This window comes from Tamandua tetradactyla, chromosome 10, assembly GCF_023851605.1.
Source record: "Tamandua tetradactyla isolate mTamTet1 chromosome 10, mTamTet1.pri, whole genome shotgun sequence".
Classification (NCBI taxonomy): Eukaryota; Metazoa; Chordata; class Mammalia; order Pilosa; family Myrmecophagidae; genus Tamandua; species Tamandua tetradactyla.
The window spans coordinates 33,140,491-33,165,639 of NC_135336.1; the positions used below are offsets into that span (position 1 = coordinate 33,140,491).

Below are 25,149 nucleotides of genomic sequence, written 5' to 3' on the forward strand. Positions count from 1 at the left end.
TCTAGTAGCCCTCAGGTCTTTTTTTCTTGTTCTAGTTTGCTAGCTGCCGGAATGCAACACACCAGAGATGGATTGGCTTTTAATAAAAGGGGATTTATTTTGTTAGTTCTTCAGAGGAAAGGCAGCTAACTTTCCACTGAGGTTCTTTCTTACGTGAGAAGGCACAGGGTGATCTCTGCTGGCCTTCTCTCCTTCAACAACTTTCCCCGGGGTGACTCCTTTCTGCATCTCCAAAGACCTGGGCCGAGCTGCGAGTCCTGAGATGAGATACGCTGAGCTGCTTGGGCTGTGCTAAGTTGAGCTCTCTCATTTATGCACCAACCAATTAAATCAAACATTATTCACTGCAGCAGGCATGCCTCCTAGCTGACCGCAGATGTAATGAGCAACAGATGAGGTTCACATACCATTGGCTCATGTCCACAGCAACAGAACTAGGCATGCTCACCTGCCTAAGTTGACATCTGAACCTAACAGGTCCACCCCTTGTTGACTTGGCAACTATATGCATCACTTTAAACGATATTAAAGTGGCACAGATTCTCTTCTGGCTGTGGACCTATGAATCTCAAAAACAAGTTATCTGGTGCCAATATGCAAAGGAGGGACAGTCACAGGATTCATAGGGAGGAATTGGAAGGAAAGCCTGCAGGGCAAACACCATTGGATTTGAAAGTCTGAAAGTCATTTATCCTTCAGCTTTAGAAAGTGGCAGTCCCACCCTTTCCAAGGGCCTGTGCAGTGGCCTGCCTCTTTCCAAATCAACCTCGGGGGACATTGAGGAGACTACCTGTTTCTCAGCTCCAACCTAACTATCACATGTTAGGTTCAGATGTCAACTTGGCCAGGTGAACATGCCTAGTTCTGTTGCTGTGGACATGAGCCAGTGGTACGTGAACCTCATCTGTTGCTCATTACAACTGGAGTCGGCTAGGAGGTGTGCCTGCTGCAATGAATGATGTTTGATTTAATTGGCTGGTGCTTAAATGAGAGAGCTCAACGTAGTACAGCCCAAGCACCACAACATACCTCATCTCAGCACTTGCCACTCAGCCCAGGCCTTTGGAGATGCAGAAAGAAATTACTCTGGGAAAAGTTGTTGGAACCCAGAGGCCTGGAGAGAAGGCCAGCAGAGATCACCCTGTGCCTTCCCATGTTAACAAAGAATCTCAGTGGAAAGTTAGCTGCCTTTCCTCTGAAGAACTAACAAAATAAATTCCCTTTTATTAAAAGCCAATCCATCTCTGGTGTGTTGCATTCCGGCAGCTAGCAAACTAGAACACTTCTCTAAGCAATCTGTCAGATAAATGTCCTACTGCACCATGGTTTTCCAAGATTGTCCAAGGGAAATGGGACACCTGGCAGAGAAGCTTCGTCTCCCATCACCCAGGCTTTGATTTCAGGCTTAGCAATCCTAGTTTTAAGACCAATCAGAAAGGAAGGAGAGGGCAGGTCATGGTGGCTCAGTGGCAGAATTCTTACCTGCCATGCCAGAGACCCGGCTTCGATTCCCAGTGTCTGCCCACACACAAAAATAAATAAATAAATAAAAGAAAAAAGGAAGAAAGGAAAGAGATGCAAGGCACCTGGTGATGACCATCCCTTTTGGATGTGGCCCAGTAGGTAACCTGACTATATAAACCACGCATTGTCATAGGCAGCAATGACTGCCCCCCCCCCCAAGTGATGTCTTACCTGCAGTGTGATTGTGGCTCTCTTGGTCATGGACTGGTAGACACCACTAAATTCCACATTGTGGTCAAGATCGTACACTGGGCACTGTAATGCACATGGCAGATAAGAAGGAAAGGATCACTAGTGTCAAAGAGTGTCATGCTCCGCTAGGCATCGTTAGGACCTTCCCACCTGGATTACAAGGTGGGGAGTTCCCTGCTAAATCAGAAGCCATGAAAAGTTTCCCCCAGAATAGTCATGGAATAGTTCTCTTAAAACTTGGTGTCTTCCAGATGGAAGTCTCTTATCCTGGTCCAGATAAGTCCTGAAACCTAGAGGGCCCAGCCTCTCCAGAACAAGAGATAGTTCCATCTCCCTACCCCATATTAGTGACAGACCCTTCCAGTATGAAAGGCCACAGCCTAAACACCCCTAAAGAGAGGTATGGAAAGATCAAAGGTGATGGTGGAGTTATACAGAGGAGATAGGATTTAACAAATGAATATGAAAGCTGAATCATTAAATTAATATTTCTTTTAGTCTCCAGTATCTTAGAGCAGCTAGAAGTAAAAACCTAAAATCATGGAATTGTAACCCATGTCAAACTCTGAAATATGTCCTACAACTAATCGTGGTACTGTGCTTTTGAAATTTATTGCTTTTTTGTATATGTTATTTTTCACAAAAAAAGAAGGAAAAAAAGTTGATTACGATAAAAAAATATTTAAGCCTTCTTTCTAGCCTCCTATATTCTGGAACAGCTAGAAGGAAAAAAATCTGAGAGGATCGTATGGTAGCCCGTGACAAACTCTGGGATCTGTTCTATAACTACTTGTTAAAGAGTGCTTTGAAAACTATTGCTTTTTTCTTTTGCTTTGCATATATGCTATACTATTTGACAAAAAAGTTAAAAAAAAATCAGTGCTCTTAAGATTTTAATTTTGTCTTTCTATCACTTGAGAAGCTGCGGTGTTGGGTTGAGTGTTTGATTAGATGATTTCAGGTGGGTATTATGTTCTGGATTTGAGATTTTGTTAGCAAATGTGCAAAGATATTGGTGATTGCTTTGCCAGTATTTACTAATGCTTGAATTGGAGAATCTGTTTGCATATGTTGCCTTTTAAAAATAATGTTTAGTATTTCATAGCCTAGTTAAGTGTAATGGAAATCACCATTTTAAGTCTAGGAAATAAAGCATCATATATCTAAAAGATGAGTAATTTTAAACAAGTTGATAAGGTTTTGCTTATTAGATAATTTTTCTTCTGAATGTTTAATATACTTGTTTAATCTTATTTAAGTTTTCTTTTTCACTTGTATTTGTGGTTTATTTCATATGAACTTTTGTAACAATAAAACTTGGCATTTTGGTACCTCAAATGTCAAGGTCACTTTCCATCAAAGAGAACTGTGAAAAGATTGTCTTAAAGTACATAACAGATATCCCATCCTTTATTAAACACCTTATGAGACAGTAATGAACTAATGTTAGAATGAAATTTTTAAAATATAGAGCAAATGATAGGTTTCTGTTTTATTTCTTTTGCACAGTCTATGATTTGGCTTTCCTTATCCTTTGCTATAATCCTTCCTTTTTCATTCTTCTTCCTTCCTCCCTTCCTTTTCTCCTTCCAACCTTCTTTTCTTCTGTGCATATATAAATATTGTGAGGAATCAACTATTCTTTATCTTCTCAAACCAATGTCTTCAAACACGGACTGCTCACTTGTGTGTATAAGATACGGTTGTTATTATTTAGCAGTTATGGGGAAGGTACATAGTAAAAGGATGACATGGACCCTTTCCCTCTCCTTCATTTATTTATTCTGAGACAACACAATGGCTTCACACTGGAAGGCTGACAAGTAATCAGGACTCACCATGATATTCTGGACCGAGACAACAGAACATGGATAAGCCATTTCAGATGTCACTTTAATGATAACTGAGTCCACATCTTTGGGAAATTTGTATAGAAAATACTGAGAATAAGAAAAAGAAAGAAACGATCTATTACATTAAGTTCAAGCATGAACTGAAACCATTTTCACATGAATAGGATAGGTGCGTCTACTATCAGGCATCATGTTCAAAGGTAAATCTCAGTAACTCCGTTAACTCCACCAGTCACGCGTTTCATTGATCAACTGCTCTCTGTTGGGCTCCACGCCAGGTGGTAGGAATAGCGCAGTGACCATGTCAAAGTAGCCATTTCATGACAATGGTGCCGTTTCATTTCTTTCTTAAACTTTGCTATACTTCATGCCAGTTCCTACTTAAAAAGACACCTCCTCTAACCCCCAGCCACCCCCATCCTCTGAATTAGGGATATGACAAGTGTAACATGAGCCAAGATTGACTTCTGTGTGGTTATTTTGAAATATGAAGCTCCACCTTGTAAAGTAGATATACTTGTTCTTCAAGAATTTTTAATGGCTTCCCCAGAAGCCGGAATTTACACCAGACCCGCCTTCCCCTCAGATCTTTTGCTAAAGAATCTACCTCCTGGTTGGACTACAGGTAAAAGGTATTCAGATTCTAAGACCAAGCCCTACACCTGGTCCCCTAAAGCATGTCCACAATTTGGGGCAAGTTGAGTTATCTTTAAAAATATTCCTTAGATATGACTCAGGAAACATTTCTAATAGAAAGAGGTCATTCTATTTATCTAGTTAATTATGATTTCACTGCAATAATTTAACTCTATGTTTTAAACATGTTGTTAATGCTGCAAAAAGGGGACTTCCGTTCAATAATTAGAAATAGGGTAACTGGTTGGAAAGCTCCACATGAAATACATGACTAAGATTTTTGAGAAAGCTAACCCAAACAAGCTCCATATCCTAGGACTCTAATAAATCTACCACTTTAGGGAGAGACAAAACATATTAATTTTGCATTCTGGCATCCTCTTTTTATACCTGACTTTGAGAACCAGAGCAATAAAAATAGAATAATTTTCAAGAAATCCAAAGCATTCTGACGGGGAGAAAACAATCTTTTACGAAGTGTTGCTAATGTGCTGTTTAGAAGTCCTGTTCATGCCTTGTAACAGATGGTAAGGACTCACTTTATTTTGATCTTTCATTTTGAAGCTCGATTCAGATACATAGAGGACAGGGTGTTTTTTCAAAGGTGAGTATTTTAGAATTCTCAAGGGGTGTTTTTTTTTTAAACTGCTTTTATTGAGATAAATTCACATACCATACAATCTCCCCAAAGTGTCCAATCAATGGCTTTTTAGTATATTCATAGTTGTGCATTCATTACCACAGTCAATTTTAAAACATTATCATTACTCCAAAAAGAAAAACCCCAACCCCCTTAGCAGTCACATCTCAATCCCTCTATCCTTCTCTAGCCCTACATAACCAGTAATCTAATTCTGTCACAGCAAACACTTTTCTTTTTCTCAGCGGGTGTTCTTTGTTTTAGGAATACCATACTTTGTAATTCAAGAGTTTTGCTATGATTACTGTTAGCAACAATAAGAATCATATAAATCCTGTGCATTATAGTTTGTTTCTGGCATGCAGTTCCTATCTACTTGCCAAAGTATTATCATCTAATCTCTAAATTACCATAAACTCCAAATAATAGCTGTTTTTGAGCCCTGCCCTGATAATCTACTTTTACTGAAAAGAAGCAAATGACAAGCCCTGAAAACAATAGGTGAAATTTAGGCTAAAAATCCCTGTCTGGGTCCTGATTATCCTGCCCAGCTTCTGCAACTTATTTCTATCTATAGAGATGGAGGCAGACAGAGATGACATAGGTTTTCTGAGAACATGCAATAGTTTGGATGAGTTTATAGGAACAGAAAACCTTTTCCTGCAACTGAAGAGGATCTAATAGAGGTCAACATAAGAACTGTCAAGAGTGAAGTAAGACTTTCATAAACGTCAAAGAATTTCTGTTTTGTTTTATTAGTTTATTTTAAGGTACATTCTACTCTAGTTTGGGGTTTATGTACAAATAATTTAGGTTTTAATGTTTACATACCTTTTTAAAATAAAAAAAAGCCAGAATATATTATTGCCACTGATTTTCAGTGTGTAAGTATTCTACTATAGTACATACCATATTTTATCATATTATTTTTTATTAATTACAAAAATTAACTAACACAACATTTAGAAATCATTCCATTCGACATTCACAATCAGTAATTCTTAATATCATCACATAGACGTATGATCATCATTTCTTAGTACATTTGCATCGATTTAGAAAAAGAAATAGCAAGACAACAGAAAAATAAATAAAATGATAATAGAGAGAAAAAATAAAAATAAAAACAAAAACAAAATTATAGCTCAGATGCAGCTTCATTCAGTGCTTTAACATAATTACATTACAATTAGGTAGTATTGTGCTGTCCATTTTTGAGTTTTTGTTATCATATTATTATAACTCTGTACAGGACCTGTAGTCTCTATCTGTAGTTGGAGTGCAAGTCCATCCCCCTTTGCCCCTCTCTTCTAATCTCCCATTGCATCTAGTAATTAGTGTTTTCTAATATTTCTTGAATGAGTGGTCAATAAATGTTCAGGGCACAGGACTATGAGCCCGTGGAGCACTCCTGCCACTGGGTGGCAGTATACATGTACCACAAAGGCTTTCAGTGAAAAGGGAGACCCTTAAGAGGGGTGCTGAAGCTGTATTACCTATAGCCTTGGTAGAACTGATTGTATGCGCATCTTCTCCCAATTCTGTTCAAAGACATCAAGTTGGCAGCCTGAAATTGGCCATGGTGGAGATATTTACATCACAGATACGGGCAAGCACTACAAATCTGGGCTTTCTCATGGAGAACCAGTTGCTACATATTTATCAGCTCACCAGGGCTGTAATAGATTTACAACAGTGTCCATATAATTTGTTAACTCCAGTTTTGGTGTTTCCAAAAGCAAAAGTTAGGTAGTCATTTACGATCGAAACTAGATCCTAAATGAGCCTGCAGAAGATTTACCATAAATATTGGGACATTAAGTCTGTGTAAACTTGCTATTAAGTTGACCTTACTCTTTATTTCAGAAGTTGTGAAAGAAAAAAAGGAAGGTAGCTAGACATGTCACCAGAAAAGCAAACAATTAATCAAAATTTTCATGCACTTATTTTGTTTATGATTATGATTTAACGGGGAACACAAAAAGTATCTTTTTTTTCTAGTAATTTTTTGTCAATGTTTCTGCTCTTTCTTTATGGCAGGAGAAACTCATGTATTCTACTCACAACATTGTGACAATTAAAATCTGTCTTATTTTTATGGTATTTTCAGGCTATTTGATTATTTCCTATTTGTTTAATGTTGACCCTCCAGTCCCTGTTAAAAGCTCCATGAGAGGAGAAGTTGTGTCCGTCTCATCTTCATCCCTGTATCCCAGCACCTGGGATAGTCGAAGACTGTTTGGCTCATAGCAAGCCCTGGATTTGCTGAATGAACTTTCAACCAAGAAGCCCTGCAAACAAACATCATGCCCACCATTTCAAACCAGTTAAAGTGCTAAGATTAAATGTTGTGTCCAAAATTCCAGGGCATAAGTAACATTCCAAAAACACAAACATATTTCAAGCTGTGAAAGGTCAAGGAAAAACCCACAAGCGGACTCTCCTGTTACTGTGGGTTCTTTGGGCAATACCAAGACATGGAATGATAATAACCCTCGGAAACTTTAACTTACCTGAGGTTGAGAAGGGCTGGCAGTGAAGCGAAAGGCGTTGTTTGTCCTGAGAAACGTAAATGGGAGAGGGGAAGGGAGGGCAGGGAATGAGAGAATAGTTTGTTAGTTATAAAAACAAAATTTATTTAAAGGAAAGCCAGCTTAAACGAGAAGCAAGGAAAGCTTTATCCCATCAAACTGTCAGAGAAAAGCGCTTGGGGATCTGGCTGTTTCAACTCTCATGAATGACCCAGCTGGGGCAGGGGTTTGTTTTTATGTCTTTAACTATCCATGAAGTCATAGCTACGTAAGCACTTTCTCAAACTTTCATTTTGCCTTTGGACTCTCTTAATATTTTGCAACCAAGCGCAGGGTTTAGGCATCAGAAGTGGACTGAAAGAGGAAGGAAAAGCAGGCTTGAAGTCCCTTTGGATAATGTAGGTAACACTTCAAAATCATTTTGATGTACTATGGCAAAAGGTCATTTTAAAAAAATACATAATGTGGATACAATCACCATGGAATGGTCCCTGGGGATGGCGCTATACTCCTCCTGCCCCCCAAAACCTCCCCAATTACCTGCCACGCTGGCTGGATGAAATTCCTCTCCAAGACTTAGTCCTTCTTGGGGTAGGGTATTGCCTTCCAAGGCCCTCCTTAAAAATGCAAATACCACCACCACCACCACCCCCGAAGAAGAATATAATGGAGTTATTTTCTCTCCAATTAATAATTTCCTGTTAATTATTTTATTAGGTACTTTCATTCCTCTGTGAAAGACAGCTTTGATCCAGGCACTGAGGAAAAGAGAATTTTAGGAGTATGCAGGAAGCGTACATTTTTTAGCAGTCTATAGTGTGCACATGTGAAACAGTCCAAGAGGTTAGAAAACACAGACAATCTTGGCTTCCTCTAGCAAGGGCTGTTCAGGGGTTTTGCTCTTTCTGGCTCTTGCCTCACCTTTAGCTGTGAAGGCCACTCATGCAAGACTGCTGCATTCTCAGTGCCTCAGCTGCTGAAAAAGCCACCTGTCCAATTTGGCTTTCGTTCCTGGGAATACGAACCTGAACTATTTCTGGGTCCCTAACCAGCTTTGTTCCCTGGGACTCTCTGCAGAGTCTTTTTCTCCACTCCTAATTTCCCTTTTATAAAAATTAAACCATTTTTTAAAAAAAGTTTTCACGGAATGTTTAATGGGACAATGTGAACCCTTTTTAGATTTAGCATCAATCTAAATCTGCCATAACAGCAGACCGATTTTATAACACTTCTAGTAAACTTCAAATATGCTTCAAACAACCAAACATAGTTTTTAGTTTTAGTAATCTTCTGGTGAAATATCTGCACAATCATGGATTATGTCACTGAAAAATTTTACTCCTTCTTTTTGCCAGCACCAACACTGGCCTTTGCAGTGCCCCTGATTTTCTTCATCCTATTTGTGTTCCTTTCACTGTTTTCTTGGTGGCATTTTCTTCTCATACAGGCCATGTCTTGCAAGTCTGTGTTTGGGTTCCTTTTTCTTTACATAATACAAGAATCATAAATCATGCCAAAGCCAGTCGTCTTGCCACCACCAAAATGGGCTCTGAATCCAAATACAAAGGTGACACCTGGTGTAGTCTTGTACATTCCAGCTACATTTTCCTGAATTGGTGTCTTAGGAGACCATTGCCTCTCCAGGGTGAAGTACATCGATGACCATTTGTTTCTGCTGAAGTAGTCGGTGGGTCATGGACTCCCTTGTCCGGAGAGTTACCATGCCATTCATGATGGCGGGTGAGCCTCAGACAGCCAGGGAGGGAAAAAGACTAAACCGTTTTAATTAAGGATTATTTTAGAAAGAGCACGTTGAGACATTTAAGCAAGAAGTTTACAATTGGGGGTGCTGTTTAGAAGTAATGGAAATTGAACATTATTTCTAAAGCTAACGATCAACAATTTAGGCTGTTGGCAGACTGGGCTCAGACTTTAGCTTGCAGCAATGGATGCAATTTTTGGTTTTTTTTTTTTTTGACCCCTTACCTCTCCCTTTCACTGATCACTAGCATTTCAATCTACTAAATTAATTTTAACATTTGTTCCCTCCATTATTTATTTATATTTAATCCATATGTTTTGCTCATCTGTCCGTACCATAGATAAAAGGAGCATCAGACACAAGGTTTTCACAATCATACAGTCACACATGACTGAAGGGCAGTTGAAAACTTCTGGCCTTTGATCACCAAAAATTGTTGTCCAACCCAGTTGTGTGTCTGCTCTACAGATTCCACGGCCAGCATCCAGGACCCACGGGGCTGTGCACTGGCCTGGGCAGTGCCCTTTCAACAGAGTTTCCTGGGTGGGGAATGTCCTCTGCTGTTACCGCGGCAACGTGGAGCTTTTAATTCTCTTCGTTGTCAGGTCAGAAGAATGAAGATGACACTGATTTTTCTTGGCTAGTAACAGACAGCATGATATTTCCAGGAGAAGCCAGTTTTCTTTGGCCAGAAATTTGTTTTTCCTGCCTCTCTTTCTACTCACCCCTTATGAAATTCCTGTTTTTTTCTAGTTCTTCACGATTTTTTTTTCTAGTACAACACGTACAAACTTTGAAAATGTATTGTTTTCTTTACGATTATCACATTATGACAGTATGTGCAAAGTAAACAATGTGTCTGATGCAGAGGAAAAGAATATATCTTCGGCTTTCTTCTCTAGAGCCCCTCACAGAGGTGGGGAAGATTTATTTTATGAAAGGTCATTAATCCACAAAATAAAACTAATCGAGATACACATATATCTTTAGTTTTAGAGGAAGAAGTATAAAGATTTCAACTTTTTAGTTTTAAATTAGACACAGGAAACCATTGCTTATTCATTAAATATAAAAAAGATGAAAAACTGATTTTGTTTCCTTGTTTGGGCTTGTCTGAGGGAGAGGTGAAAGGAAAGAGAACAGATGGCTTCAAGAGAGATGGGAGGGTGCAGATAAGGGAGTCAGAGAAGAAAGAGTTACAAGGCAGAGGTCACCGAGAAGGTAGAGAGAGGGAGAAGAAATATATACATGGCACGAAAGAAATAAAAACAGAGAAAAAAGACACACACCAGGAAACAGGGATGGAAAGAAGGGGTAAGTAGAAAGAGAGGCAGGGACAAAAGCTTGGGGAGTTTCTGATGTGAGTGTCAGCGGGAGCTGTGAGGTCACAGCATGTTATTCACCTTAACGATAGCAGGCTCCAAGCAGAGAGCACAGGATGTTCAAATCCCCACTTTGTTTGTTGAAGGAAGTTATACTTCAAATCACTTGAACTGTGGACTTCAGAATATTATTCCTTATTATCTCCTTACTGCCACACTAAATCCCATCCTTTCTTCTCTTCTCTTGGACTCTGCTCTTAAAAAGTCTCCTGCAAATTTAACCTGCCTAATTTCCCCTTAGTTTAGAAATACACTCCAGTTTCAACCATCTTCAAAAACTGTAACAAACAAAAACATCCCCACAAAAGTCCTCCTTTTTCCCTGTATCTCCCTTCTTTAGCCTCATCCTAGGTCCTTCTTGTCCTTCACAAACCAGCTTCTCAAGAGGAAAGCCTGTTCTCATCTGTCATTCATTCTCTCTTCTACTTACTGCTGCCAGGGTTCTTTGTTGTGACCTCCCTGAAATAGCCTTTGCTGGAAGGACAATAGCCTCCCAGTGGCTTGACCCAGTGATTTCACACCCAGCACTCTTTACCTCTGTGACACTTGGACACTGACAGCCATTCCTTCTTCTTCTTCTTTTTTTTAAAACATTTTTATTGAAAAAAACCTAACATACAAACATTCTTAACATACACACATTCTGTACATGGTGTACAAACAACGGCTCACAATGTCATTATATAGTTGAGTATTCATCACCCAGGCAATTTTTTTTTGAACATTTGTGTCACTCCAGAAAAAGAAATGAAAAAGACAAAAGAAAAAACTCATACATACCATACCCCTTGCCCCTCCCTCTCGTTGACCACTAGTATTTCCATCTACCCAACTTATTTTAAATCTAATCACTCCCTCCTTCTTAAAGCCTCTTCCCTCTTGACCTCTGTGGCAGTTGCTTTGCTGTGTTTTCTCCTACACCTCTGATTTTGTCTATTCAGCCTCTTTTGATAGTTGTTTCTTAGCCCATCCCGTAAATGAGAACATTGCCCAGAGTCCTGGCCTTGATCTTTTTATTTTCCTTAGCCCCATATATCCTCACATATGTATCTGGTTGCTATAAAAAACATGGAAATGGCAGTGAATACAAGTCTCTGTGTTCAACCCAGTGCTATCAGTGACTGGAACAGCTGTTGTTTACTGGGCCTCTTCTGTACTTGACTACCTCTCAAGCACTGCAAGCGCCACATGGTCAAAATGGAATGCGCCATCACTTTTCTGATTCTCACCTACCTCTCTGTTAGTAAACATCACCAGATTTTTTACATCATTGTACAACTCATCTTAGATTCCTTCCTTTCTATCACCTTCCACATTTGATTGATCACTAAGTTCTCTTGATTCTATTAGCGTAAAAGTAAGCTGAAACATCTGTGCCAACCTGCCTAGTATATCTGAAGCACAACCTTTGCACAACATAAAGCATCCAACAAGAAAAAAATTGAAAATTTAAATCTGGACTATAGCCTTTCCCAAGATACCAATTGGCCATTACATAGTGTCTTAGTTTTCTAGGGCTGCCTTAACAAAGTATCACACACTTGGTGGCTTAGAAAAACAGGAGACTGGACGTCTGAAATCAAGGTGTTTGCAGGGTCACATTCTCTCTCAAATCTGCAAAGGAGAATCCTTCCTTCGTTTTCCCGCTTGCAGTGTTTGCCGGCAATCCTTAGCGTTCCTTGACTTGCAGTTGTGTCACTTCAATCTCTGCCTACCCTGGTGGAGACCTCACATGGTGGTCTCTCCTGTGTCTGTCCATCTTCTCCTCTTCTTAAAAGGACAGCAGTCATATTGGGTTAAATGTCTGCCCTATTCTAGTGGGACCTCATTTTAATGTAACTAATTCCAACTGCAATGACCCTATTTCCAAATAAGGTCCCACTTTGAGATACTGGGGATTAAAACTTCAACATATCTGTTTGAGGAACACAATGTATGAGGAACACAAGTCAACCCATAACACATAGTATGACACATAGCAAAACAGTCTAAAAGTCTCTTCACTCATCCATTTCCTCAGTAAACTTGCTACTCTTCACAGCCTGGTAAAGCTGAGCTACGTCATTCACATACTCTCTGCTCCCCAAAACTTTCTCAGAACCCATTCTCTGGTCCCTACTGGCTTGACCTTTTTATTGCCAATCCTATCACCTCCAGAATTTGTTCTGTTCTGTCTGACTGTTATCCCATGTCATGGTTAGGGACAGGTGTCAACTTGGCTAAGTTGTGGTACCTGTTCATCTGATTGGGCAAGCGCTGGCCTGTCTGTTGCAATGAGGACATTTCTTAGGATTAGGTCATGATCACGTCAGCTACATCCACAGCTGATTCCATTTGTAATCAGTCAAAGGGGAGTGTCTTCTGCAATTAGTGATGCTAAATCCAATCATGGGAAGCCTTTTAAGGAGGACTCAGAGCAGACAGGTTCCATTCCTGCTTTGGCTGGTGAGCCTCTCCTGTGGAGTTCATCCAGGCCATCCATTGGAGTCATCGGCTTCGCAGCCTGCCCTGTGGATTTTGGACTATGCATTCCTACGGTCACGTGAGACACTTTCATAAATTTTATATTTGCAAGTGTTCCCTGTTGATTCTGTTTCTCTAGAGAACCCTAACTAATACATCCCACTATCTGGCTTTTCTAATGTGAGTCGACAAGTCTTTCTTGTTTACTTCTATCACCCCTGCACAAAAACGTCTCAAGATACCTATTTAGAAGGCTAGAGGGTTGAAGTCTGTGAGTACTCATAAAGGACTATATATTTTATTCTGCCACATAATACTTGTTGAATTTTTTATTTGTCCCATGTGTCTTACTTGACTCTTTTGCTCCTTTACAATTTTGTTGCTGCCATAAAATGTTCAGACTTTAGTTATTCCCTCTTCTTCTCTTTTCAAATAACTTTTCATTTGTCCCCTATCTCTACTCTCTTCCCTCCCCAATTTATCTTCCACACTGCCACTACAATTACTTCTAAAAATTAGATGTTTGCATTATTCTCTTGCACAAAATTTTCCAGTGGTTCCTGTAACCTGAACAGTGAAGACTAAATTCTCCATTCCAGCATACAAGATCTCAAGGATTGAATGTTGCCTACTTCTCCTGCCCTATCTCCTGTCATTCCCTCTCAGGCCATATAGATAAGCCTTCTGGAAGTGCTTCTACTCCATTCACCATCTGTAGCTCAGACTTCTCTCTTGAGCATACTCTGGTGTACATGCATCACTCTGCTGGAATCTGTTCTTCATATTCAATGTGTCCAAAAGTGAACTTATTGTCTCTTCCTTCTCTTCTCAAAATTCCCATTTTCTCTTAGTGGCGCCATCATCTACTAAGTCACTCAAGCTAGAATATCATCCTTCATACTCTCATTTTCCTTATTGCTCATATCCAATCACCAACTTTTGTCAGTTTTACCCCCTAAGTCTTAAATTCATCTCCTCCTTATTGGTTATTTTCACACTTTCTGCCTCCCAATTTCTCTGCATACAGCTTGTCTCTTACAAATCTGTTCTCCACACAACTATCATGATTCAGACAAGCGTTTACGTTTCTTAACACTCCTTGTCAGCTTCTCCCATTCCATGATCAGGTGCCTGCCTGTTCCTACAGCCTCCTACTGTTCCCTGCAACTTTCCAAATAAGAAAGGAAACTTTCTGGGTATCCAGAGACAAAGTTTGGGGAAATGAGTGGTTACAAAATTTTGTGTGAATGGGGATGAAGAGTAGCTAGGTGGCAGAGAATAATGCTTTAAGACAAATTATTTTTCCTTAAAAGCTGGACCTAAATAAATGCATGCCTCATAGAATTGAGAAGCATATTTAGGTGAAGGTAGAGGGTAGGAGAGTGTTCCCCCAAAAGTCATGTCTATTGGGACCTCAGAGTGCAACCTTATTTAGAATAGGGTCTTTGCAGATGTAACAAAGGTAAGGATCAAGAAAAGATCATACTGGATTAGGGTGGGCCCTAAATCCAACGAGGTATTCTTATAAGAGTCAGAAAAGAACACACAGAGACTAGAGAAGAACAGGGTGTGAAGATGGAGGCAGAGGTTGAAGTGATGTGTCTACAAGCCAAGGAATGCCAAGGATTGCTGGCAACCACCAGAACCTAGGAGAAAAGCGTGGGACTTCTTTTTCTTTTCTTTTCTTTTTTTTTAACATTTAGAGGCTCTGGAAGGAACCAACCCTCCAAGATCTTGATTTTAGACTTCTGAACTCTTGACTTGTGATATGTAAATGTCGGTTGTTTTAAGCTACCCAGTTTGTGATAATTTGTTATGGTAGCCCCAGGAATCTAACACAGTGAATTAAAAAATTTTGGAGGACAGTTTTAAACAGGAAATAGAAACAACATGTTATGGTGGGAAAGAGCTCAGAACTGGGAATCAGAAGTAACATCTATTCTTGATTTTGCTCTTTCCATGCTGTGTGAGATTGATCAAGTCCCTGTACCTGAGTGTCCATCTGGCTCACCTGTTAAAAATGAGGTAGGTGAACAATATTCCTAAAGGTCCTTCCATTCTTAAAATTTACAATTCTGGAAGAAAAATCATGGAGCTTGTTTCATGTATATTGAAGTCAGCCATTCAAAAACATTACAACAGAAACTGCAATGTTAGAAATTTCGAGTTGACTCTTTTTTTTTATCAGTACCTGTGACCCAGATCTGACCACAATCCTCAGCTCTAACTCATTAGCACTGTTCTCTGGATTTCTGGGTCACTAGCAGGGCTAGATGTGGAACAACACAGAGCAAGAACTTGCCAAGGATGAAGAAAAACATGTTTCTCAGCTACCATCTCTTCTCAGGCTTATCCTGTTCTTGTAAAAGTCCTAGCAATTGCATACATAGTGAAATGCTCTGAAAGCCTGTTTGTTAAGGTCAACTCACATTGTAAGTTGTGGAAATGGAAAACAATGCTTGCAGTTTCACCAGCATGTAAATCATTCATTAACACTTACACGGAGTTATCACCTTATGACTTCAGTTGCACAGAATTCCGCTCCCCAAAGAATCTAATCAAACTTACAGAAAGTCAGCCCTCAATTCAAGTACATTGCCACTAGGTGACAGTGACAGGTCAAAGCCACACAGTCCAATTAGTAAGGACAAGGCAAACTGTTCTCAGTTCAAGGAATGTGCTGTCACCACCCTCAAATATATACTTATTAATTTCCATATCTTCTAATGGAATTATAGATTTTTTAAATTATTTAAACAATTCATCTTAAGCACTAGTATTTAAATATTGCTTTAGAGTAGAGGTTCTTGAATCTGGCTCTTGATATTAGAATCACCTGGGGGAACTTTAAAAAATATATAACAGTACCCAAAAACTCATCCTAGAGATGCTGATTTAATTAATCTGGGCAAATCTTGTGTACCAGAAAATGTTTTTTCTGTATTTTTTTGGTTTCTTTGCTCTTGAAAGTCCCATGTCACCTTTTTCAAAGTCAGAATCAATGGGTAGATTTTTGGAAAAAAAATATTGCAACCACTTCTTCATTTTGACCGTTCATTAGCCCAATCTGTCCATCTGTCTCCATGGGTACAGTACTATGTTAAGGGGTGTGGAAGAGTCCAAGATAAATATTTGATCCCTATTAGCAAATCCACTGGCTACAGACCTCTTTACACATGGCTTTGGAAAATTTAAAGAAATTTATAATAGAAGAGAACATTCTGATCAGAAAAATAACTGCAAATAAAGTGGTTTATACAATTTTAAAGTATTCTGATTTAAAAATTACATTTTATTGATTTATATAACAAATATATAGAAAAGTGGACAGGTCATAAATATTTGTCTGAGTGAATTCTAATAATTATACCACACAATCCCTCATTTCTCCCAAAGTTACCATTATCCTAATGGTTTCTAACATCATAGAAGAGTTTACCTGTTTTTAAATTTTATATAAATGGCATCAAGCAGTATATATTCCTTTTGTCTGGCTTCTTTTGCTTCACGTTGTGTTTGTGAGATTTGTTCATGCTGTGAATATGGTAGTTTGCTCATTTTTATTGTTACTGCTCATTTTTATTGTTGCATAGGATTCCATTGAAAACATATCACAATTATATGTCTAGAAGTTGGGTACTAAAGTAGAAGTAGAATTGCACTGTCGGTCTTTTCAAAAAATTTTATCAGTTTTAGCAATCACAGTGAGTTATCATTATGGTTTTAATTGGCATTTCTGATAGTGAATGAGGTTGCACTTCTTGGGTTCCTATTAGGTGAAGTGTACAAGTCTCTGTTCTGTTTTTTCCAACGGGCTTGCGTGGCTTCTTACTTTTATTTTTTAATTGATATATATTATATATTCACATGCCATGTAATCATCCAAAGTGTACAATCAATGGTCAACAATATCATCATATAGCTGTGCATTTGTCATCACAATTGACTTTTTCTTCTTTGTGAAAAATAACATATATTATACCAAAAAAAGCAATAAATGTCAAAGCACATTGCAACAATTAGTTGTAGAACAGATTTCAGAGTTTGGTATGGTTACAATTCTACAATTTTCAGTTTTTACTTCTAGCTGCTCCAAGATACTAGACACTAAAAGAAATATCAGTATAATGATTCAACAATCATACCCATTTATTAAACCCTACCTTCTCTGTATAACTCCTTTGATCTTTCTCCCACTCTTTAGGGGTATTTGGTCTATGCTGTGTTCTAGTTTGCTAGCTGCTGGAATGCAATACACCAGAAACAGAACAGCTTAAAAAAGGGAATTTAATAAATTGCTAGTTTATAGTTCTAAGGCCAAGAAAATGTCCCAATTAAAACAAGTCTATAGAAATGTCCAATTGAAGGCATCCAGGGAAAGATACCTTGGTTCATGAAGGCTAATGAAGTTCAGGGTTTCTTTCTCAAGTGGAGGGCACATGGTGAACACAGTCAGAATTTCTCTCATCTGGAAAGGCACATGGTGAACATAGTCAGGGTTCCTCTCTAATCTGGAAGGGCACATGGTGAACATGGAGTTATCTGCTAGCTTCTTCTCCTGGCTTCCTGTTTCATGAAGCTCCCCAGGAGGCATTTTCCTTCTTCATCTACAAAGGTTGCTGGCTGGTAGACTCTGGTTCTTGTGGCTATGTCGTTCTGCTCTGCTCTTTCTGAATAGCTCTGTCTCCAAAATGTTTCCTCTTTTATAAGACTTAAGAAACTAACCAAGACCCACCCAAATGGTTGGAGACACATCTCCCCTAATCCAGTTTAACAACCACTCTTGATTGGGTTACATTTCCAGGGAGACGATCTAATTACATACAGTATTGAATAGGAATTATTCTGCCTCTATGAAATGGAATTTTGATTAAAACATGGCTTTTCTAGGGTACATACATCCTTTCAAACCAGCACACCCATTCTAAGTTTCTCATATTGGAAAGGGCTGTTGATAATATGAGATAGGGGGATGGAACTAGTTGATGTTCTGGAGATGCTGGCCCTCTGCATTTCAGGACTTATCTGGTCCAGATACCCATCCGGAGGTAGGTTTCTGGAAAGTTACCCTAGTGCATGGAACCTTTGTAGAATCTTATATGATGCCCTAGATATTCTTTAGGATTGAGTGACAGGAATGGTTTTGATTGGGTTTTTTGCCTGGCTTTTTAATTTTAAAAATCAGGTATAAAAATTATATTAATAATTTCAAAGAATTGACTTGCAGTTTGGTTGATTTTGTCCATTGTTAGTTTGTTTCTAATTACTTATTTTCTGCTATTTTATTATCTCCTTTTATTTTCTTTGGGCTTACTTTTCAATTCTTTTTATAACTTTTTGAAGTGGATACTTAATGCATTGATTTTTAGCCTTTCTTGTTTTCTAACATACATTTGAAACTATATATTTTCTTCCAAACAGCACTTTAGTTGCATCCCCAAAGTTTTGATATGTCATCTTTTTATTATCATATGTTCAAAATATTTTTTAATTTTCATTGTGGTTTCTTTTTTGACATATATGTAATTTAGAAGTAGATTTCTGGATTTCCAAACATTTTGGTGGAGACTATCTACTTATTTTTGTAGTTGATTTATAATATTCTGATTTCAGTCCTTTGAAATTTATTGAGATATGCATTAGAGCAATTTTGGTGAATGTTTACGTGAAGTTGAAGGGACCACTACTCTGTCATTTTGAGATGCAGTTTTTTAAAATACATTAATTCAGCCAAGTTTGTTCATCATTGCATTCTGACCCATGTGAAAGGTTGGCACACTATTTCCTAAAGGGCCATTGGTGAATGCTTCAGGCTTGCAGCCTCTATGGGTACAGTCTATAGAAAGTGGATTGCTCTACATTGCCATTGTATTATGAAAGCATCCATAGACAATATGAAAATATTGTCTGACATGTGGGTATATGTATATGTATATATCTTATTAAGTTTTTCATTTTACTTGCTTACTTTAAGTTTCTCTTTCCTTCCTTATTTTGGATTACTTTTTTAAAAAAAGAGTCATTGTTTCTCTTATATTGGCTTGTTAGTTATGTGTTCTTTCACCATTCTTTCAGTGGATACCCTAGAGATTTCAATATATATATTTAACATAATATAATGTAATATAAATTGATACTTTAACCACTTCCCAAACAATTTTAGGTCCTAGAATATGTTGTCTTTTTATCTCCTCCTGCCTTTTGTGTTATTACTGTCATACATTTATATATATATATATCTTTTATAACCCCACAAGGCAGTAGTGATACCAATCAATGTGGAATCTTTGCCCAATGCGCCTAACAGCCAGTCTATGATTCCGGAGTTTCAAAGGAAGAAAGAGTTTATTGCTACAGGAAACAACGAGAACAGATGGCCTTCTAAAATCTGTGTCCCCTAACTGCAGTAACTCTGATAGGTTTTTATTTTTTTGTATGCATATGGCTGGGGTCACATTTCATTCTTTTTCCATGTGAGTATCCTGTTACTGCAGCATCATTTGCTGAATTGCTTCTTTTTTTTTTGGAAGTGATTGGGTCGGGAATTGAACTCGGGTCTCCTGCATGACAGGCGAGAATTCTACCACTGAACTACCCTCGCATCCCCACTCTGATAATTTTATAATATCAAAAGTGGGAAAATTTTAGGATAATGAATATAATGGCTCAAGATGTTGAAATTAGAGATGATATAATTATTAGCATGCGCAGATTGATTATATGCTTAGTCACAGAAGGTATGTAAGGAAACAGTGGCCTTAATATGAAGATGAGTGTGACTTTTAATATTATAATCAGGTATAGGTCACTTATAGGTTAAGTTTTAACTACTGTGCATGTCAGGCGGGCTGATTTTGGTTAGATCTAGCTCCATCTAATAAGATAACTTAGGAATTAGGGAAGGTTAGTCCAGGGCTGATTCAAGTTCCCTCATTAATAAACAATGGGGGCTGTCTTTTGTGATCATAAGACTCTAAAGTTGTAAAACAGGATAAGGGAGTAGAAGTGGGACCAGTCATGAGGCTTTTACTTCTCAAGATAGAGGTTATATAGTTATATAATCACTATTAAAGACCAAGGCATCCAGGTTACAGTTCAGTGATCTCAGTAATTTCAGGTATTTCCTTTTGGCTATTCTACAATATATTAGAAAGTAAGAACAAGCCATCTATATAATGATTCAGTCATCTTAATTATTTGTTAATTCTTAATTACTCAGTTACCGTAGCAGTACTATTTCATACAATCAATATTCATTTATGTTTACCTATGTATTTACTCTGTTGTTTTTATTTCTATTGTTCTTTATTTCTTCCTTTCTATATTTCTGACTTTCGATTTTTCTTTCTTCTAGAAGAATTTTCTTTGCTATTTCTTTCAGGGTGGGTCTGCTGAAGATAAATTCTCTCAGTTTGTTTTCATCTGAAAATCTGTCCTTCGCCTTCACTGATGAGGGCCATATTTCCTGCGTCTAAAATTGTAACTTGATAATTTGTTACAGCTCCTTAAAAATGTTATCCCATTGTCTTTGGCTTCCAATACAAAATTACAAGCTTACTGCCCATTTTATTTGCCTGTTGAATGTAATGTGTCATTTTTCTCTGGCTGCCTTTAAGATTTTTTTCTGTATCTCATTTTTCAGCAGTTTTACAGTAATATTCCCAAGTATGGTTTTCTTTGTTTTTGTCCTTTTGGGGGTTTCTAGTGCTTTCTGAATGTGTAGCTTGATTTTTTTGTTGTTGTTAGATATGGGAAATTTTTCAGCTACTGTCTCTTCACATATTGTTTCTACTCCATTCTCTTCTCTTCTTTTTTTATAGGATAAGGTCCTGTTCACTTTTTTCTCTCCTGTTCTTGGAAAAGTATGGAGGAGTGTCCATTTGTGATGCTGGCATCATCCTGTTGAGGTTAGAGGTGTACTTTTTTTCACTAAGTGAGTATAAAAATTGATTCTCCCGAGACTCTTCTTCCTCTATCCCAAAGCTCGTGAGAGATTCAGGTCAGGAGTGTTTTTCTCAAGTGCAGTTTCTGCTCCTGAAATTCCTCATTTTTGCCTCAGAAAATAACCCATTTTATTCTAGTGAAGCTGAGGCTGGACCCATAGGTACTCAGACTTGCACCCACCTAGTGCCAGCTCCCATCCTAAGCAGTGTCCAGATTCACAGGCTGCAGGATTCTCACGCACAGGAGGTGAGAGCCACAGAAGGAGAGGTGGCAGATGACAGCAGCCAGGAGCTTGCCTGTTTTATCTTGTTGATTTGTAGGAATTCTTTATATATCTTGCATATGAGCTTTTTGTAATTATGTTTTGTGAATGTATTTTCCTAGTCTATGGCTTGTCTTTTTATTCTCTTAACGATGCCTTTTGATGAGTAGAAATTCCAATTTTAACAGAACCGATTTAGTGATATTTTCTTTTAAAATTAATTCAAAACATTCAGAGAGGAGGAAATGGGTTCAACTCTGCAAAGCCTTGAGCTAAGGGAGATGAGTTCCTGAGGTTTCTGGCCCTAGGAAGGAATAACCTCAGCCTTTCTGTTTAAAATTTCACACAGATTGACAAACAATAATTTACAGAAGTAACCTCTGAGAGAGGACAGATCCTTTGGAGACGATGCCCCATGTAGTTTCCTGCTCAAGCAAATCCCATGAAAAGGGTTGGGCTAAACAATGGGAATGTATTTGCTCAAGGTTTTAAGGCAAAAAGAAGGTCCAAATCAAAGGCATCATCAAAGTGATGCTTTCTTCCTGAAGACCAGCGTTCTGGGGCAGGCTGCCTGTAATCCCTCGTTCTTAGCTCGTCTTATAGCACAAGGCACATGGCAGCTTCTTCTGGCCTGTCCCTTTTCTTCCATGTGCCATTGAATTTCAGCTTATTGCTTCCTTGTGGCCTTCTCTCTCACTGTCTAAATTTCATTCACTTATAAAGGACTCCAGTCATAGGATTGACACCCAGCCTGCCTGAGGTGGGTCACACTTTAACTGAAGCAACCTCATCAAAACGGCCTACTTATAATGGGCTCACACCCACTGGAATGGGGTCATATTTAAGAATATGTTTTTCTGGGGAACATATAGCTTCTAACCACCACAGCCCCCAGCGGGATTTGCCACACTCCACCTATACTATAAACAATTTGAGGCGATGTAGCCCATCTGATTTGGTTTCAAAGGATAGTGATAGTGAAGAGAATGAAGAAATAATCATTAGTTTTTGCACAAAGGACAAATACATTCCTAAACCAGGAAGAGAAAAGTAGAATAGCAATAAGGATAAGAAAACAGCTTTAAAGTCTTCTTTAATACAATTTGCTTCCTCCAGGAGAGTGGCACTAGTTAGTAACACAGAAGTGCCCAGTCCCCAGTGACTCTTGCCTGGACTACAGACAGGACAAGGTCCCCAGATAGACCCCATGAGGTCAACTGTTCTTACCTTCTCTTCAGTCTATTACTTCCCTACTGTATATATTAGGGACCTGATGCTCAACTACTGGAAGAATTCACAAGGTGTTAAATAACATGCAAAGTGGATAATTTTCTTCTAGAGTTTTAATCTGTAAAGATGAAAGCTAGGTTGAGCACCCAGAAGCACGGGCAGAGAAAACAAGTAAGGAGATAAAGACCGCAATAAGTCTTGCTTACTGGAGCTGGAAGTGCTTGATCTTGGTAACCAGCAATTTGTACTGGGCACCCTGTGGTGCCATGGATGCTACATCCACAAATATCAGCTGCTGCAAAGGTCCTGTTTCATTGGTTGCTTCCGAGGGACATAAAGTGCGACTCACTTCCTGGTAGTGGTAGCTCCTCTGGTATCTGTTGCAGCCAAACAAGGGAAAAACAGCAAGACTCAATGAACAAGCAGGGAGAAAGCCATCTCATTCATCACTTCTCTCATTTATTCTGAGTTAGGTTTTAAATTTCAGACAGGATCTATCGATAGACATTTTAGAGTTAGAGTTGTTGACACAGGGCTGTGTAATGTAATACCAGGGACTCAAGGACAGTTTAGTGCTGACCAATTCAAGCAGTGCCTGCCTTACATGAAAACATTCTCGTAATACAGTGAGGGGAAAAAAATATCAAATTTTGAGGAGAAAATTAAACTGATAAAACAGCCAGTTGATTCCATTTTGCCACTCTTTAAACATTTGCTAAAATGGAGTATAAAGAAAGTCTGAGAGCCCAAGTCAAGGCTATGAGAGTCAGGATTTCAATCCTAAAATTTCTCAGTCTTTAAAAATTAGTTCACACCACACTATGTGCCCACTTCTGTATGTCCTCTGGATCTTTTCTTATTAGTGCTATTGTACATTATACAATTTTCCTCATGAAAATACGAACTCCATGAGGTCAGGGATTTTGTTGTTGCTTTTTCTCATTACTGTAGCCTCAGCACCTATCACTTAGTGGGTGCTCAAAAATATCATTGAATGAATGTACACTCCATGGGCATTTTTTTTTTTTTAAGAATGGGTTAACTGCTGGGCCTAGCCCTGTCCCTGGTGAATGAATCATTATCTCACCAGAACTACAGAACATTCTGGATAGAATTTAAAGGGGTGGGGGTGGGGAGTTGCAAATCTAGGCAGAGTGATGACCTGAAATTCAAGGAGGATGGACACTGAAAAGAGCTAAGTCGATGGGGGTATGCCCCACCCTCACTGCACTTAGAACGCATGCAATCTGAACATTCCATATGCCCAATTTCTGTATTTACAAGGGAAAAGACCAGTTAAGGTCTCAGGCATGGAAGGAAAGCAATACTGTGACGTTGTCTGGGAAAAGACCCACTTACCGTCCTTCGAAGAGCAGAGGAACCTGCCAAGACAGCACCGCTTTCTGCTGGCGGACCACCACGAGGACTGGGTACTCGAGGTTCTCAGAGGAACTGTTCACGTACACACGGACAGCGCTCACCTGTGAGGCGGGCAAGCGGGAGGCGATGAAAACGTCTCTCTCTGTCTCCCTCTCTCTCTTACACACACACACCATAGCTGCCATGTGAAAAACTGATTTCTGACATTTGCTTCTCGCCATAAATAATTCATATGCCTCCCTCCCCCTTTCTTTCCTCATTCTTATTGTTATCCATAATGCATCTCAACCTTAAATGCATCTTGAAATGACCTGGGGAGATTTAACAATTACTGGCTCCTGGGTCCAGCCATCTGAGGTGTTGATTTAATTGGTTTTAGGTGAAGCCAAATGATGGCAGCTTCCAATGGGAGGCGGAGGAGTTTGAACTGGGCATTCAATACAAGGTTTTGAGAATGAGCCCAGAGTAGAAAAAGAAAGAAATTTACATGTTTTTGAAATTAATTGAATATAAATGCTATGTATTTAAAAGACCTGCCAAAGCTAGAAGACCTACAAACCATAATTTTGGTTTGATAAATCATTCTGTGCTTCAAACTAAAATGTTAGTGCAACAACTTGTTAAGGCCTAACAGATGGCTTGATGTTTCTACCAATACAAACCATGAGCGCCCACAGAACAGCTAACTCAAGTGCTGATGATTTTTCTCTTTTCCCTTCTCCTAGGTATAAATCAATTCCCTGACACAAATGCTTTTTTATCTCAGTAGCTCCATGGTTTCTTCTGAATACACATGTACCCAAGGTTTAACCCTATTGTGATTACTTTTTGAAGAGAAAATTGAACTGTGACCCTGGACTTAGATGGTTTTGGTGTTTTCCTTCAAGTTTTATATCATAGACAACATTGGAAGAGACCAAAATGGAAAACAGGCAGGGTAAAAAAAAGAATAAGTAAAATCTGCTCTTCCGCATGAAACTTTTGTTTTAATGAATTAAAGCCTTAATATTCTCTTGAAAAATCCTTTATTAGGGGAAAGGAGATAAAATAAGAAAATCCAGCAGTTAAACCCTGAAAATCTATCATATGTTCAAAATGGAAATGGAAAGGAAATAGACCATCGTGGATGTCATATATTAAGCATTTGGTTCTCTTTTGCTGTTTTCCTTGATCAAGCTACTACTTTGGTTTGTTAATGACAGTCCAAGAGTAATTTATTAATCCAATAGGAAGTGCTAGCTCATGAAGAGAGTGTTTTTCTTGTGCCTGTATTCTATATGTTTCCATGGAAATTATGCTGCAGCTGATAATTGCTGAAATCATATCTCATATGCAGACTTATTGTTTTAA

At 38.6% G+C, this 25,149-nt stretch overlaps 1 protein-coding gene across 2 annotated transcripts in view; it reads right to left on the reverse strand.

The window, feature by feature from the left end:
- Positions 1 to 25,149, reverse strand: part of SIDT1 (SID1 transmembrane family member 1) — a 135,625-nt gene that overhangs the window by 58,717 nt on the left and 51,759 nt on the right. For both annotated transcript variants that reach the window (XM_077118362.1, XM_077118361.1), the window contains exons 2-6: positions 23,779 to 23,900; positions 22,626 to 22,796; positions 7,359 to 7,404; positions 3,555 to 3,656; positions 1,696 to 1,779 (exon numbers count right to left, since the gene is read on the reverse strand). In XM_077118362.1, the coding sequence (XP_076974477.1) occupies positions 1,696 to 1,779; positions 3,555 to 3,656; positions 7,359 to 7,404; positions 22,626 to 22,796; positions 23,779 to 23,900 (525 nt within the window). The remainder of the gene's footprint in view (positions 1 to 1,695; positions 1,780 to 3,554; positions 3,657 to 7,358; positions 7,405 to 22,625; positions 22,797 to 23,778; positions 23,901 to 25,149) is intronic.